General features: G+C 45.7%; 1 protein-coding gene across 1 annotated transcript in view; it reads left to right on the top strand.

The window, feature by feature from the left end:
* Positions 1-16,312, top strand: part of LOC147101261 (leucine-rich repeat-containing protein 46-like) — a 35,338-nt gene extending 19,026 nt beyond the window's left edge. The window contains exon 8 of the mRNA XM_085966553.1: positions 11,920-16,312. Coding sequence (XP_085822679.1) covers positions 11,920-12,197 — 278 coding nt within the window. The 3' untranslated portion in view covers positions 12,198-16,312. The remainder of the gene's footprint in view (positions 1-11,919) is intronic.
* Positions 16,313-18,433: the final 2,121 nt, after the last annotated feature.

Below are 18,433 nucleotides of genomic sequence, written 5' to 3'. Positions count from 1 at the left end.
AATCTTTCCCTTTCTCCACTGGAAGACACCACTGCCTCCACTTTAGGCCTCTTTTTTGATCAGGTTGAGAACGGAGCAGAGCAGCATTCAAGCCTGCATCTGTGCCAGTTCCCACTGCTTGGCCTCAAGCTTGAGCATGTTAACTTTCAGCGCTGCTTGCCACTTTGAAGCTCCTACCTTTTAATCTCTATTGCTTTGTCTCCCTAGCCAATGTTTCCACTCCAGCTGACAGGGTGGGCAGACATTACTTCCACCTCTCTATCTATTTCACCCGGTACCAGCTACTAAGAAATGTATAAGCATTACCATGAAATTACAGTCTCTCTCATTGCCCCCTTCCACAGTAAGGAGAAACATACACAGCCTCTGCTTGGCACTTTCCCACATCACTACCACTGTGTTTGAAAATGCAGCACTGCGGGGAATGACAGGTACATACATTACCCCCCACTTAGATCACAGGGTTAGTGCTGCAACATACTGCATCACCAGCAGTACAATGCAACTTCAATATTTACAGAACACATTCATTTAATTAAAAATGTGTTAATGTTTGTTGAGGCTATATTTTTCATTTAAAACTGAAACAGGATGTCATATTAAAATGTTACTCTCATGGCAGGAAATGCTCCTTGAATAACTTCAAATCCCAGTTTAATGGGGCTGTTTTCATTAGAACAGTAAAGGCTCATTTGACAGAATTATTTAAATTATGAAGGGAAGGGACAGAGTAGATAGAAACAGCCTGCTTCCAGTGGCTGAGGAGTCTCTAAACAGGGCCCAGAGATAACAGTGTGAGCACAGAGAGCAGGAGAAAGTTTTTCATATAAAGGGTTGTGAGGCTGTGGAATGCACTGCCAGAGTTAGTGATTGAAGCAGAGATCATGTCAACATTTTAAGAATAGTGTAATGTATTATCACATGGTTTGGTATGAGCATGCTCAGTTCGCTCTGGCCTAATAAAGCAAGCACATGGACAACAACTCACCGTGTCTCTGTTCATCATTTGTTCTACCTACGTATATTACAGTTTGGCGACGAGGATGGGATTCCAAAGCCATTCTTAGGGATCATGGAAGGACACATTGTTCAACCTTCAAGTGGACAAGTTTTAGGCGAATTTGTGACACCTAAACTGAATTTGTGCGATGTTTTACCGTTAATACTCATGCAGAATCATCTGTGCTTCGCCTTCGCGTGTGTGTATACACAGCAACAGCGGCGTTGATTCCCATATGTACGCAGGTAGCGTGCTGAGTCACTGTTTGACGGGATCAGGACAATCATGGCCGCGCCTACGGGATTCATCGGAAGCCTCGGCATGTATGACCGAGCTCACAAACCATTCAGTTCTTACATTGAGCGGATGGAGATGTTTTTTAAGGCCAATAACATTATTGAGACCGAAGGAGTTTAGAAGAATGAGAGGGGATCTCATTGAAACTTATAAAATTCTGACAGGACAGGACAGACTAGATGCAGGAAGGATGTTCCTGATGGTCGGGGAGTCCAGAGCCAGGGGTCACAGTCTAAGGATAAGGGGTAAGCCATTTAGGACAGAAATGAGGAGGAATTTCTTCACCCAGAGAGTGCTGAACCTGTGGAATTCTCTACCACAGAAGGCAGTAGAGGCCAATTCATTAAATATATTCAAGAAGGAGTTGGATATATTTCTTAAGGCTAAAGGGATCAAGGGGCATGGGGAGAAGGCAGGAACAGGGTACTGAATTTGGATGATCAGCCATGATTGCATTGAATGGCGGCGCAGGCTCGAGGGGCCGAATGGCCTACTCCTGCTCCTATCTTCTATGTTTCTAGGTGCAGATGAGAATGTTCAAGCTCAAAATAAAGTAATTCGTAAACGGAAGAAAGCAATTTTTCTAACGGAGATCTGGCCAGATGTCTACGGAACTTTGACAAACCTACTTGCGCCAGGGAAAGCGAAGGATGCGTCATTTGAAGACAGTCGAGAAACTTGAGGACCATTTCGACCCAAAGCCATTAGAAATAGCAGAGAGCTATAAGTTTGGTACCAGAAACCAAAAAGAAAGTGAAACCATCAGTGATTACATTGTTGCTCTTCAGAACCTGTCTTTGCAATGTAACTTGGGCACATTTTTGGATTGTGCCTTGCAAGATAAGTTTGTGTGTGGACTGGTGGATGAGCGCACACAGTCCAAGTCACTGAACACTCCGAACCTAACATTTGACATAGCATGCAAAATTGCCCTATCTATGGAGATGCCGTCTAAGAATGCTAGGGAGCTCTGTCCAACTCAAGTAACCAGTGCAGCTGAGGTCTACAGTCACAAAGCCACCGCCAAACCTAAAGCTGTGACACCGTGTCAACAGCATGTCAGTGAGAGCAGTTCAGTGAATTGTTATTGCTCCAATGGAAATCACTCACCACAGTCCTGCCAATACAAAAATGCAAAGTGCTTTCACTGTCAGAAGCAAGGTTATATTTCAACAGCTTGCAGAGCTAGATCTAAAGCAGGAAGTAAGAACCATTCTAGTGGCAATGCAAAGCAGGAACAACAGGCCAACTCTCATGGGCAAAGACTGGTTGAGAAAGTTAAAGCTAAACTGGAAAAACATCCTCAGTGTAGATGCTTCAAAGAAGCGATTCAACACAATGCTCAACAAGTATAACTGTCTGTGAACATGCTTTTATGAGGGCATCACTGGGTATGACGTGCATATCTGCATCAAGTCCAATGCGAAGCCTGTCTTTTGTAAGGCAAGGCCGGTCCCCTATGTATTGAAAAGTCAGGTGGAGGAAGAGCTAGTGAAGCTCAGAGAGAACGGAGTGCTAGTAAAAACTGACAAAAGTGAATGGGCTACCCCAACTGTGGTAGTGCCCAAAGCAGACAAAACTGTACGCTTGTGTGGTGACTACAAAGTTACTATCAACCAAGCAGTTGATGATGAGCGGTACCCGTTACCTACATCGCAAGATTTGTCTGCATCACTCTCTGGGTCAAAGGTTTTCTCCAAGCTTGACCTGTCGCAAGCTTACGCTCAGCTGAATTTTGACAAAGAGAGTCACCAGAATCTCACCATCAACACACACAAGGGACTGTACTCATACACCAAGCTGCCATATGGTGTAAAGTCCTCCCCCAAAATCTCCCAGGCTACGATGGATAAGATTTTGCAAGGAGTTCCAAATTGCTTATGCAATCAAGACAATGTACTGATCGCAACAAGCAGCGAGGAAGAAAATCTAGAAGTGTTCGATATAGTGCTTCAAAGGTTGAATGCCCACAGTGTCAAATTGAAAAAGAGCAAATGTGCTTTTGTGTAGCCTGAGGTTGTGTACCTTGGTCTGAAAGTTGATGCAAATGGCTTACAACCAGTGAATGAAAAGATGATGCTATCATCAATGCTCCAAAGCCACAGAACGTGTCTGAGTTAAGATCTTTCCTTGGAATGGTCCAGTACTACGATCGTTTCTTACCTGAGTTAGCGACCATGTTAGCAACATTGCACAAGCTCCTCAAGAAGGATGTCCAGTGAAAGCGCAACAGGAAGCTTACGACGCTTGTAAGAGAAGTCCCTCTAGCGATGCTCTACTTGTGCACTACGACACAGAGCATGAGCTTAAGTTAGCATGTGATGCTTCCAGCTACAGTGTGGGAGCTGTCATAAGCCACGTAATGGATGACAGCCAAGAGAAACCAATCGCGTTCACATCGCGAACCCTCACAAAGAGCAAAAGAACCTACGCGCAAATTGAAAAGGAAGCACTCGCCATAGTTTGGAATCAAGAAATTCCAACAGTTCCTGATCACAAACCGCACCTAGCAATATTGGGGCCCAAATCTGCCATCCCTGCAATGGCCACATGAAGATTGCAGCGTTGGGCAGTGTTGTTGTCACAATATGACTACATGACTGGAATCACACTTCAAAACAAAATGCAATCGCAGATGCCTTGTCCAGGTTGCCACATGAGGACTCATGTGTTGGGAGTGAAAGTGCAATTTTCACGCTAGGTGCAGTTGACAAAGACTTTCCCACGAATGCAACTGAGATTGCAGATGAGACTCAAAAGAACTGAGTACTGAAAAGAGTGTACGAAAGCACCTTGAAAGGATGGATTGATCACTGTATGGACACAGAATTGAAACCATTCCATAACCGTCGTACTGAATTGTCTTGTGAGCAAGGTTGTATCAAGTGGGGAAACAGAGTGGTGGTACCTACTACTTTGATAGATAGAATTCTGGGCAAACTTCATACTGAACATCCAGGGATCGTCAGTATGAAATCAATTGCAAGAAGCTTTGATTACTGGCCTGGATTGGACAGTGATCTTGAATCATTTGTCAGCAAATGCAGCATTTGCCAAAATTGCAGAAACAAACCACCCAAATTTCCACTACAACCCTGGCCATGGCCAAGTAGACCTTTTCAGAGAGTACATGTAGACTTCTGTGAGAAAGCAAATTATTATTTCCTGGTACTTGTAGATGGTCACTCAAAGTAGATTAAAGTGTAACACATGGGTTCAAATACTATGGCCTCGAGTTTAACTGAGCCGTGGAGGCGGGCTTGGAGGCGTGTGGGGGGTTAAAATCGCAAAAACTAGCAGGCGGGACCCCCCCCCCAGGCCTGGTTCCCGACTCCGAGCCATTTTTACTCAGGCGTGTCTGATGGTCCTGAATCCGTCCCGCATCCAACAGGCAGGACTGGTCTTTAAGGCCCTTAATCACCACTAAATGGCCTCTATAATGCCATTTTAACAGTCCCTTGCACTTTTAACCCTTTTCCCACGTAAAACACGCCTGGTGGGAATCACGCTTGTGAAACCTGGCGGGAGCACTATTGGCTTGCTGACTATCAGCTGCAGGTCAACCATTAAAGAGGAGATTTGATCAGCCATCATTTGCAGGTGGCAGGATTTTTTGTCTCAGGCCTGGGGCAACTTTTACCAGGCTTAACCACACCTGTGGAAGGTTGGAGCCTCACACACATCTCCAGTGTGAACTCCTGGGAAACCTCTCTCGCCACCTTCACTCAGCGCTTCCTCAACAGAGGCATATGCCAGAAGCATGGGAGCCATTTTTTTCCTTCCCTTCTGGGCATTAGAGGAGCTCGAGCACCAGGCGCGGCAGCAGCAGAACCAGGAACAACAGCAGCAGAAGCGACAGGCTGCTGCTCACCCACCTGAGGCAGCACAGGCCAGAAGGGGCCAGCGCCTGGAAGCCCGTCGGCGCAGGAGATACCCCCCAAACAGGGTCTACAGACACAGGGTCAGCTACCTCAACATGACTGAGCAGCAGTGCCAAAGGCGGCTCCGACTTTCGCGAGAGGTAGTGACAGACATCTGCGCAATGCTACAGCAAGACCTGCTGCCCAGAGGACCAGGTGGACACGCATTACCAGTGGCCGCCAAAGTCACCACCGCACTCAACTTTTTTGCCTCAGGCTCATTCCAGGGATCATCAGACATCAGCGGCATTTCCCAGGTGGTCGCACACACTTGCATTACGCAGGTAACCGATGCCCTCTTTGCCCTCGCGCACAATCACATCCATTTCACCAAGGATCGCGCAAGTGTCACAGTGCGAGCGGTTGGATTAGCTCATCTGGCAGACTTTCCAAGGGTGCAGGGCATCGTTGACTGCACACATGTGGCCCTTAGGGCACCCCATCGCAATCCAGGTATTTTTGTCAACCACAAGGGCTTCCACTCCCTTAACGTTCAGCTGGTGTGTGACCACAAGAAGGAGATTTTGCATGTCTGTGCCATGTACCCTGGCAGTTGCCATGACTCCTTCATACTGCGCCAGTCTAGTGTGCCTCCGCTATTCAGGCCGCCAGACCAACTTCACAGATGGCTACTTGGAGACAAGGGCTATCCCCTGAGGACTTGGCTAATGACGCCATTGAGGAGGCCAGCCAACGAAGCTGAGGAGCGCTACAACTCCAGCCACATTTCCACCAGATCCATTATCGAACAAACCATCAGTTTGCTGAAGATGCGCTTCAGATGCCTGGATAGATCAGGTGGAGCCCTACAGTACTCAGCAGCCAGGGTCTCCAGAATCGTCGTGGTTTGCTGTGCACTTCCCAACATGGCACAGCGTCGTGGCTTGCAGATTCCTGAGGACCAGGTAGCTCCTCACATACCCTCCTCAGATGATGATGCTGAGGAGGAGGAGGAGGGCGAAAATGACCATCCTGCAGAGGACCAACAACCAGCAGCAGCATTACGCCAGAACATTGCTGCCCGGGATGCAAGGAACGCACTCATCTTGGCCAGATTTGCTTAGCCTAGCCAATCAAGCACTTTTGCCTCGCAGCTTCTTACCTGAGCATCGACAATGGCCAAGACCCTGCGGATTCCTAGCTATTTGTCCAGCATACTGACAATTGCAAGTAATCCTAAGCCCTCAATGTGAAAGTCCCATTCGCCAAATGACACACGCCACAAATACAACAGTAGCCATCAGACTTTTTATTGACAGAATTCATTTGATTTAACAATACATAAAATTTCACCCAAGTGACTACCCTTGTGACTACTTGTGCTTTATTTTCCTCTTACGCGTGCTCCTACGTCATGGTTCCCCTGTGGCTTCAGCAGATGTGGAGGCCCCTTGCTCACTTTCCTGCTGCTCCTGTCTCGACACCTTTGGCGGGCATCCTCTGGGGTGGCGAGCCTGTGAGGGCTCGTCAACAGTCTGCTGCTCCTGCGGCTGTGCAGGGGTTGAGACCTCTATCTCACTTGGGTGTGGACTCCGGTGGGGCTCTGACCGAGGGCTCTGCAGTGGCATGGAAGTGTGAGCGCCTGGAGAGGAACGCCCACGCCCTTGAGGTCTGCCACCAACCTCCCTCTCATGGGTCAGCTCCCCCTCCGCGCCTGCAAGTGGCTGGAGAGCACCTTGCTGCACATCAGGGGGGTCATGGGGACCCGTATCTGCAATGGCAATCCTACTCGGAAGGACTTCCATGAAGGTCTGGTTTCTGTGTTCAATAGATGCCCATCGCTCCTCAAGAGATGTCATTCTATTCTGAACACTCACCATGTTTTCCATACCCTGACGACTAACCTCCTCCATGGCCATAGCCCTCCTCTCCTCTACCGTAGCCAGCCTTACCACGGAGGCAGCAATCATTTCCACGTAGGTAGCCATCCTTTCTGTGTTGATGCGTTCATGCGCCAGTGACTCCACAAAGGCTCTGCTCATGTTCGCTGTGGACTCCTCCATTCGCTCCACACTCACAGCGACCCTAGAGACAAAACCTGCCAGAGACTCCTGCATCTGTGCTTGGAGTTCCATCACCTCTGATCTTATGGATGCACCCAGAGGCAGAGGGTCGACATGCAGCTGAGCCAAGCTGGCCGAGTCCTGCGCCCTCCGACGAGCACTCACCACTGCTGTCCCTATCTCCACAATCTGCTGATGCTCACTTGTGAGCTGTGATACACCAGGTGACAACACTACTCTATGTCCCGAAGGTCCCCCCGAGGTGTGAGTGTCTGCGCTGGTGCTGGGTGCGCTTATTTCTGCTGACGCTGTGCCCTCAGAGGTTGCAGATTCCTCTGAGGAGTCTGGAAGCTCAGGCTCTTCCTCCTGGACAGTGGGGACAGGGGCTCTCGATGGTCCTGTGGGGGAGTAAAGGAAAGAGTTAGAGATGTGAGGTCAAGGTTACATGCACATTGCATATTGCAGATGATCATAAGTCCATCTGTTATAGCTTCAGAATCATTATCAGCGACTCATGCAATGTCAATGAGAGAGATGAAAAACTATTCTGTCACCAGCTTGCTGTGATGCACCCGTCTGTCCGTCCCCAACGTGCGCATCTTTTTCAACCCCGACAATCTCCAGGACGGCTTCATCCCAGGGGGTGAGCTGGGCCAATGATGGTGGGCCTCCTCCTGTCCTGGCTCTTTCCCTTTTATTGTGAGCTCTCTTTTCCTGCAATGAGGGAGACAAGTGGAGGTTGAGTGAGAATGAAGGAGTGAGTGTAGAGATTGCATAGCATAGATACTTAGAAGGAGACAAAGATGGAGTGAGGTTGCAAGACCAAGGGCCCTCCCTGTGTGTTGTCAGTTGTGTTCAAAGCATCAGAGTGATAGGGAGTGTGAGGGCTGCATGGTGGAATAGTTATGTGATTGTGAGCATAGAGAGAGAGGGAATGGGTAAGGGTGCATGGATGTGAGTGTCAAGTGGGATGTGGAGGAAGAGATTGCTAAAGCTGAGTGCTGGTGAGGAAAGGCAATGGGGATCAGAGTGAGGATGATGGGAACTTCATACTTACTTTTCCAGTGCATTGAAGGTCATGGAATCTTTTCCTGCACTGCATCCAGGTGCGCCGTGTGACCCCCAAGGAGTTGACCTCCCCAGCCACCTGTAGCCACACAGCCTTGGTCTGACTGGGAGGCCTCTTCCTCCCTGATGAAGGGAACAGGACCTCCCTGTGGGCCCTAGCCCCATCCACCAATGCCTGTAGTGCTGCCTCGTCAAACTTAGGTGCAACTCTTGGCCTCCCGCTGGCCATTGTTCCTGCAGGTTCCCGTGCCATCAAATGGAGAAAGCTTGGCAGTCTGCAGAAGGAGCAAGGCTTGTTGCAGATCTTAAATGCAGCAGCAATGATGATGTCATCGGAGGGGACTTTCAGTCATGAGAAACCCATTTGCAAAGGCTTCCCACATGTTGGAAATCAATTGGCCAATTGAGTTAAAATTGCATCAATCTCCCACATCCATTTAGATTCGTGTGGAAAACACGAAATTCGGGGAACACGCCAACAGCCCGCACCTGAGTTAAAATCGAGGCCTACAACTGAGCATACCATCGATGAGTTGAGGTCTATCTTTGCACATCATGGCTTACCTGAAGAGCTTGTTTCTGACAATGGCCATCAGTTCCATTCTGCGCTATTCCAAGAATTCATGAAACAGAACGGTATCAAACACATTCTTGTTTCACCATATCATCCAGCTTCAAACGGAGCATCCGAAAGATCAGTCAGAATAGTGAAAGAAGCTCTCAAAAAGCAAGTGTTGCAGGATTGTTCAGGACTCAGCATGAAGCAACGTTTGGCACATTTCTTGCTGAAGTACAGAACTACTCCACACACTACAACTGGACATACCCCAGCAGAACTCTTGATGAAGAGGAGATTGAGAACACGATTGAGTCTTGTTCAGCCGAATTTGACCTCAAGAGTTGAACAGAAACAGTTGAGTCAGAAACGTTATTGAGACATCAATCAGAAAGAACGCAGTTTCAAACAAAACGAGTGTGTTCGTGTTCTCAGTCCCCCTGGCAAGTCGAGTTCACACAAGTGGGATGTAGGAACCATAGTAGAGGTTGGTGGAACCAAGAGATATTTGGTTGAAATTGGTAACAAAATCCGAAGTGTTCATGTAGAGCAAATGATCTCTGCTAGAGATGAACCAAGACATGATCGTGAATCACTTGATCATGAACACATACATGAGTTTGATTCAGTTCAGACTTCAGTAACTGAAATACCAGGTTCAAACAAGTCTGAGATAGAAACAGGATCATATTTGAGTTCGGAACCAAAACAAAACAGCCCGAAAATTGGTTCAACACCAAAACTTTCTGAAAGGCGATCAGGAAGGCTCCGCAAACCTGTTATTAAACTGGATTTGTAGTTCATTTGTAGAATTTGTAGTTCATTTAACAGAAAAAAAGCCAGGAGTGTTTGTTATGTGGCGCATGTAATGCTGGGAAAGGTGGGACCAGAGTTTTGTTGTATTTGAGAGGGGAATACATACATTAAGGGGCAGTGTAATGTATAATCACATGGTTTGGTATGAGCATGCTCAATTCGCTCTGGCCTAATAAAGCAAGCACATGAACTAGCAACTCATCCTGTCTCTGTCCTTCATTTGTTCTACCCACGTATATTACAAATAGGTTTGATAAATGATTGAAGGAAAGGGGAATAAAGAGATTATGGGAACTGAGCAGGCACATGGGTTTAGGATTACTGCTCACGTGGAGAGTAAACACCAACACCACTGGTTGGGCTGAACAGCCTTCTCCATGTTGTAATTTCTATGTAATTTTATATAATATTGTGGGCCACTGCTGCTCATAAGAACACATTAGTGCAAACTGCAAAAAACTGCTAATAACTGAATATTAAACAGCTGTAATAATGGTCAGCTTTGACAAGGCTACAAATAGAAACAGCTGTGCCCCCCAAGCAAGTCCAAAATGCAAGCAAATCAAATGAAATGCCAGAAATACAGGTAGGGCAAGCTTACCATTTCCCTGTAAGCAAAATACCCAGTTTATTCTCCATGTGAGCAGTAATCCTAAACACATTTGCTTTTGCAGAAGATTTATCTCAACTGTGGTTCTAACATGCTAAACCAAAAATATACCCTGTGCTATAGCTTAGAATTTTTGGAGCAGAGCAGGTGTTTGTCATACCAGTTACCAGACCTGGGACCTGCTGGTCCAAATAGCTTTGTGTCCCACCATATGTGCACTTACCACACAACCGTCCAGGCATCTGCACTCCTTAGACTTCAGAAGATACTAATGTCAGCTGTGGCTTAGTTGGTAGCACACTCATTTCTGAGTCAGAAGGTTGTGGGTTCAAGTCCCACTCCAGGGATTTGAGCACATAAAGCTGCTAGGCTGACACTCCTGTGCAGTACTGAGGGAGTCCTGCACTGTCGGAGGTGCCTTCTTTCGGATGTGACATTAAACCGAGGCCCCGTCTGCTCTTTCAGGTGGATGTAAAAGATCCCATGGCACTATTTCGAAGAAGAGCAGGGCAGTTATCCCCGGTGCCCTGGCCAATATTTATCCCTCAACCAACATAACAAAAAAACAGTTTACAGGAAACTTTCTGGTACCCGGCACTGACGGGACCGAGCTGGTGCCGTACCATCAAAACTGCCGTAGAAACCAGCGCTAATGTTAAAACATACGGAGCTTTTGAGCTCCGTGTGAATCAACAAACCCTACAGCTTCAAAACAGTCGGCCGCAGCTTAAAAGCGTCTCTGTAGCTAAGCAACTGCTTCAGCTGGACCTTGCAGAGCCTGACTGGAAAAAAAAAGCAACGAGAAGTAAAAAAACTTATAGGAAACGGCTCCTGAATTTTGCCGGTAGATAGAGCTTTCCGGACATTTAACCTCCGGTTAAACGAAAGTTTCCTGTATTTGGTCATTAGCACTTTGCTGTTTGTGGGACCTTGCTGTGCGCAAATTGCTGCGTTTCCTACATTACAACAGTGACTCCACTTCAAAAGTACTTCATTGGCTGTAAAGCGCTTTGAGATGTCCGGTGGTCGTGAAAGGTGCTATATAAATGCAAGTCTTTTTTTTCTTTTTAACTGGTATTCATTGTAGGTGTCCAGAATAGGTACAAACTTTAGTAAAATGCTGCAATCAAGAAAATTAGTCTTTTGTCAAATATTTCAGCAGAAGGCACACTGGCCTAGAAATTATTGCCAACAGTATTACCGGACAAACACTTAATGTGTTTGTATGACGGTCCTCTAGCCACGATTTTAATGCAGGTATTAACTGTTTATTGTAAATGGATTTGTGCTTCTGCTACAAAGGTGGATAAAGCAGTGTCATATGAAAGTGTTAAGCATTCAGCTGCTGATAACACCAGCAGTAATTTCAAGGCTGCTATATCTAGAACAGCTCATAAAAATGCCACGGGTGCGGTAGGTTTGATTGAAGGAAGATTTCTTTTGTTCTCTACTTCTCAAAATTATTTTGTCATAAATAGCAAGGAAATCATTCCCAGTCTCTTTGGTGCTTAAAAAATGACAAGTTGTATCTTGTCTGATATATAAATTATCTTGGATTAAGTGCCTACCATAACTGTTTAAATAATTACAACCATCCTCTATACAATACTCTACTCACTGTACTCATGACTTTACTTTTGGTTTCATAGACTTCTTTGCTGAGATTCACAAAGAAATGGTTTGTCGATCTCAACAGCGAAAGAAGGAAGCTGGCGCTGAACATTTATCAAGGCTGAATGAACTGCAGGAGATCCGTAACCAGATAGCTCGAAGACGGTATGAACCAGTGAGAATGAAAAAGGTTTCTAGTTACCAAGAAAGTGATCCGAATGTTGGTTCAAGTGAAGGGGGCCCGAGGGAAATGAAGAGCAAGGAGCCGTGGCTGAAACTCTTGACTGACACGCCAGGGGAACAGTCGCAAGGCTAACAGGCAAATTAGTTCAAAGCAATTCAGCTACATTGACTGTCAGAGTACGTTCCATCTAGTTCAGCCATAGGCCAAAAGAATGCGGACTCAATCACATTTACAAAACCTAGCCAAGGTCTAAGGAGCTGAGCAATTTTCCCATTGAAGAGATAGTAAATTATATTTGGATCAAAAATGTTAAAATAATAAAAAACCTTTCTTCCCCCCCTATTTTTTCCTTTGGCTCAGTTGGTTAATGTACTGGCCCATGTGTAGCTGACGAATACAGACCAGGAAGGTCCCAGCCAGGTTTATTCTCTCGTCTGTGCTAATTTTCTACTGCACAGTAATTGTAATTGAATGGAGTGAGTGTTTATGATGCTCAAAATCTGACAGGCCCTACAGTGGTTCAAGATGTAAATGCACTGTGTGATGTTGTACTGAGCCCTACAGACCAGGAAGATCACAGGTTGGATCTGTAGTCTGGCCTAAGCTGAGTCAGTCTTGACCAAGGTGGTGGTATTACAATGGTAATAGTATTTACAGCACAAAAACAGGCCATTCGGCTCCACACTAGCCTCCTCCCACCCTTCTTCATCTAACCCCATCAACATAATCTACTATTCCTTTCTCTCTCATGTGTTTATCTAGCTTCCCCTTAATTGCATCTTTGCTAGTCACCTCAACTACTCCTTGTGGTAGGTACAGTAAACCTTTTTTTGGGGACTATATCCACATTTTGACTTTTTGCCATTGCATCAAAATAAAGCAGATGTCTGGGAATCTGCAATAAAGCAACTGATATACTTGACGGGTTTCAACGGCAGCCAAGCATCAAGAGTTTATTACATCCTTGAACACGCTCCCAACATTCAAAAAAAATCTTTCACTACTTACACTAGTTATTTTGTTACCGTTGCCCATCAGAATGGTTGCCATGCCTTGCCATGTTACAGTTGTAAGAGGGTAAGATGACTGAAAGATTTTTATTTTGAATCTGGAATATGCTTGTTTTAATGAGCTTTGAGAGACACAAAGCATGAGTCAAACAGCCACATAAAAGTTCATGCGAGTCAGTCTGGGTCACACGGTACATCCGTGAGCTTGTTGAAGTTGAATACACTGGGGATTTAATTCAGCTCACCCATGATGTCATTCCTTACATGTGAGCCTAGACAAAGAAGGTCGGCAGGCTGTTCAACTTTGGCTGTTACTCGGTCCGCGCCCTGTGCCCACATGCATGCATGTACACACACTTTCCAGCAGAGATTGCTGCATAGCGTTCAGGAATATTGACTGCAGCTGATTTTTCCATTCCCTAAGCCAGAGACATTGAGCCAACTAGTGTCTGTACTGTTGCATCAACTGGATTCAGCCAACTCAGAACTGACCACGGTTCAAATCTGGAATCTTCCTGGTCTGCTTAAATCATTACCAAACATTGGAGTGGGAATCTAATAAAAAATAGTATTTAGGAACATATTTTATCACGAAGAAACTGTCTTCAGTGACTCTATTTACACAAAGCCAATATTTTTTGTGATAACTAAGTTAAATTCTGCTACCCATACTCTATTCTGTAATACGTTCCTTTCACCAAACACCCCTATCATCAATAATGTCTATTTACTCCCCATCCTTCAAACTACTCATCCTCATCTACAAATTCCTCCATGCCTTGCTCCTGCCCTACAATGCTGTTCATGTTCCTCATCTTTCCAACTCTGGTCTTGGTATCAAGCTGTGGCTCATTGGTAGCGCTCTCACCTCTGAGACAGAAGATTGTGCGTTCAAGTCCCACAGCAGAGACTTTAGCACAAAATCTAGGCTGACACACCGGTGCAGTACTGAGGAAGTGCTGCTCTGTTGGAGGTGCTGTCTTTTTATATGAGACGTTAAACCGAGGCCCAGTCTGCCCCCTCAGGTGGACGTAAAAGATTCCACGGCACTATTTCGAAGACGAGCAGGGGAGTTCTCCTCGGTGGCCTGACCAATATTTATCCCTGAACCAACATCACTTAAAACAGATTATTTGATCATTATCACATTTCTGTTTGTGGGGCCTGACTGTGCGCAAATTGGCTGCCGCATTTCCTACATTACAACGAGACACTTCAAAGTCCTTAATTGGCTGTAAAGTGCTTTTTGCTGTCCTGAGGTTGTGAAAAGCACTATATAAATGAAAGTCTTTCTTAATTACTGTGTTTTTTCCTCCCACCCCTCGCTCCACCATTGGTGCCACTCTGGAATTCTTCCCCATAACCTCTCTGCCTTGCCTCTCTTTGCACCTTCAAATGCCTCTTCAAAACCTAGCTCTTACTACCCCCAATTCCTTCCTACTCCTACTCCAGTCTGATCCTCAGCTGTGAAGCCCTTTGAAATCTTCTGCTACATTAAGGACATTATAACTTGTAATTGAGAAATAGAACAAATCATGACACTAATATGTACAGAGATCTTTGGTCAATTAAATTTGTACAGCGTATAAAATAAATGGCCAACAAATCCTGGGACTTACCAAATTTAGGATGTTGTGGCGTACCGATCACAGAAAGGACACAATCCGCTTTCCGGTCCGTAGACTATAAATCAGGCGTCATGCCTTTAAGAAGGATCACACCTTTAAGAAACTCGATCTGCAACATAGTTAAGCCCAGAGCGGGGGAGGAGCAGTCGAAGCTGTGCACTGATGAAAGGCAGTCGTACTTTGTGTAGTCTCTGACTCCATTTTGTGTTCAGCATGCAGCCTCAACAATTAAACCTTTTCTGTTGAACCTCTCCGAGTTCAGTATTTTTTGCTAGGAGTACGTAGACTCCTACAATGTACCATATTGACTGATATCTACCAGGAATAGAACCTGATGATCTTTTAGCAATTGGCCATTTTGGGCAATTTGTTTGATAGTGACTAACTACCATCTAGCAGCACATCAACAGTTAGTAAAAATTATTTTAACCAGAGATAGTCTACCAAAATTAGGCGTTGCCACAAATAACTAGGTGCTAAATACGGCAGCAGGGTTAGCAGCTAGAAATTAGTCTCTTCCGTGTACATGCCTGATAATGACAAGCAGTCATTTCAAGGATTATCATCGCCGTGTGGTCTTTAGACAATTACTGTTGTATGCCCAACAAAGTCCTACAAAGAGCAATGAGATGAATAATCATTTTCATTTCATTTGTGGTGGTGTTGGTTGAAGAAGGAGTATCGGCCAGAACACTGAAAGAACTGGTGGTGTTGGTTAAAGGTGGGGTGTTTCCCAGGACACAGGGAGAACTCCTTGTTCTTCTTCAGATAGTGGCGTTGAATCTTTAGCTTCTGCTTGAACCACTGGAATAGGTAAATGGGACCTCTGTTTAATATCTCATCTGAAGGCTGGCACCCTTAACTAAGCAGTACTATATCAATACTACAGTGGAATGTCAGCTGAATCCATAACCATCTTAACACTGAGCCAACCCTACGCTGACTGAAGTTGATTCTTTCCACATGCCTCTGTGTGTATAATCCACCCGATCCTGGAGTCTACCCAACTTGTTTAGTCACCTGAAGAAATGTGCTGCAAAGTTTCTTTCCACCTCCTACAGTTAAATCAAGCAGAAATCCAGAATACCACCCAACCCCACATCAGAGATCACCCCTCCCTATGGCTTACTAGGGTAATGGTCAGTGGTTACTGAGTCATATAAGGTGAAAGGACCCAGGTCCATTCCCCAGGTATTGCTTTATTGTCGAAATAAATGACTCACCACTGCCATATCCTATTTTTGAGTTCCTCTTCCGGCCTTTCATCAACTGCAGAAAAATGTAAAATACCAACTGAGGGAGGAGTGCAGGATTTATGTTATGCAACTGTTTCGTTGGGAGGCGGTGGAGCTAATTCCCAGCTGATGATGCGTCACTTTCATGAGTTGTCTGATTCACCTGCAATATTTTCACTTTTTATTCAACAGCAAGAACAACTTATATTTATATGGTGCCTTTAACATAATAAAACGTCCCAAGGCGCTTCACAGAAGTGTTATCAAAAAAAACATATTCCATATGTTTCACTTTTTTAGGTTTCCTCTGTGCTGTGTTATTCTGTGTCTGCGCTCATACTGTTATAAACAAAGAACATTCTGTTTGTCTCTTTTTCCGGTGTTCGTGTCAGTATGTTTGCCAGTATTGACGACACAAAGCCTCTCCCTCCCCACCATCACTCCACAAATAAGTCCCTGCAGCTTCCTCCCCTTCAGCCAACTTCTTACTCATTCCAGGTTTTACCATGAACGCCTCCTGCCCCTGCTTTGAGGTTAAGCAGCAGCCTTTCATGTGGAACTTTGTCACAGTTTCTTTGACAGTCTAGAAACACAGTGTTGTACAACTTTCCACAGTTTGCTTGGGATAGCACCTTCTTTAAAGAAGCCAAGTAGGTTAGCCAGGCAGGATCTTCCCCTTCTGAATCTGTGTTGACTGCAATTTAATAAATGATCGTACACATAATCATTAAGCTTGCTCCTGAAAATCAATTCCATTATTTTATCCGGTATTGATGTGAAACTGCTGGGTCTAGCCGTTGGCTAAAATCAAAGGATTAAAGTGTAATGAAACCATTCTCAAGAACTGTACAGTACAGATTACAAAAACAAACATATTCACTGAAGTGAATTCATCTCATCTAATTCTGGGGAGATAATCGCTGTAGTTCACTCTCATGGTTTACAGACATAAGAAATGTTAGAATGAGGAAAGGCCATTTGGCCCCATCACTCACTCTACTTCCACAGTCCATGCCAAAGTGCCACATGAAAGGTTGCTGCTTAACCTTAGGCAGCGGTGGGATGGAGGGCATTCATGGTGAAACCTGGGAATATGTAAAAAATAGGCTGACGGGTAGGACGCAGGTGGTACTTGTTTGGGGAGTGAGCGCAGTGTGGGGGGGGGTGGCGGGGGATACACTTTGTGTAGTGTTTCAGGCTTCAGTATTAGGATCCCTATTGATTCTAATTTGCGTTAATGACTTGAATTCAGGAATTCAGTGCGTACTAGATAAATTTGCAGTCAGTTATGCCCTGCGCACCCCCCCAGCCCCCTTTACCAAAATGTCACTTGAACCTGTCAATGGGAATACTGTCTCACCATCCCTGAGACCACTTCCATCAGGTGGGAGGTGAGGGGAGTAAGAGGCTGGTGGCCTGAACTGTTTTCATAGTTGCGCCTAATTTGCATTCCATCGGTGAGCTGCTTGCCCTCTTGGGGCAGTTCACCGATTGTAGGGGGTGAGAAATCTGGCAGCTCCGCTGTGGAGCCCTGCCGCTGCAGGTAAGTTAAAGGGAGGGCCACAGAGGGTCTAATCGAGGTATTAAAATGCTAACAGGATTTGATAGGGTGGACACGGAGAAAGAATTTCCTCTGATCGGGTAATCCAGAACAAGGGGACATAATCTTAAAATTAGAGCTGGGCCTTGGTGTGCATGTACATAGATCCCTGAAGGCAGCAGGACAGGTAGATAAGGTGGTTAAAAAGGCATATGGGATACTTGCCTTCATTAGCCGAGGCATAGAATATAAGAGCAGGGAGGTTATGATGGAGCTGTACAAAACGCTAGTTAGGCCACAGCTGGAATACTGTGTGCAGTTCTGGTCGCCACACTATAGGAGAGATGTGATTGCATTGGAGAGGGTGCAGAGGAGATTCACCAGGATGTTACCTGGGCTGGAGCACTTCAGCTATGAAGAGAGACTGGACAAGCTGGGGTTGTTTTCCTTAGAGCAGAGAAGACTGAGGGGGGACCTGATTGAGGTGTACAAAATAATGAGGGGCATAGATAGGGTAGATAGAAAGGAACTTTTCCCCTTAGTAGAGGGGTCAATAACCAGGGAGCATAGTTTCAAGGTAAGGGGCAGGAGATTTAGAGGGGATTTGAGGAAAAACTTTTTCATCCAGACGGTAGTTGGAATCTGGAACTCACTGTCTGAAAGCGTGGTAGAGGCAGGAACCCTCCAACATTCAAGAAGCATTTAGATGAGCACTTGAAACACCACAGCATACAAGGCTATGGACCAAGTGCTGGAAAATGGGATTAGAATAGACAGGGCTTGATGGCCGGCGCGGACACGATGGGCCGAAGGGCCTCTTTCTGTGCTGTATAACTCTATGGGGTCGATTTTCCTGGAGCCGTCAGGCGGGGTTTCAGGCGTGTGGGGGGGGAGAAAATCCTGAATTTGGGGGTCCCGACACCATCCCGCCCAAAACCCCGCTCCACGCAAGTTT

This window comes from Somniosus microcephalus, chromosome 24 (assembly GCF_052327205.1).
Source record: "Somniosus microcephalus isolate GS21.2 chromosome 24, FLI_Smic_1.0, whole genome shotgun sequence".
In the NCBI taxonomy this organism is placed as follows: Eukaryota; Metazoa; Chordata; class Chondrichthyes; order Squaliformes; family Somniosidae; genus Somniosus; species Somniosus microcephalus.
This window is presented reverse-complemented; position numbering and strand designations above follow the sequence as displayed.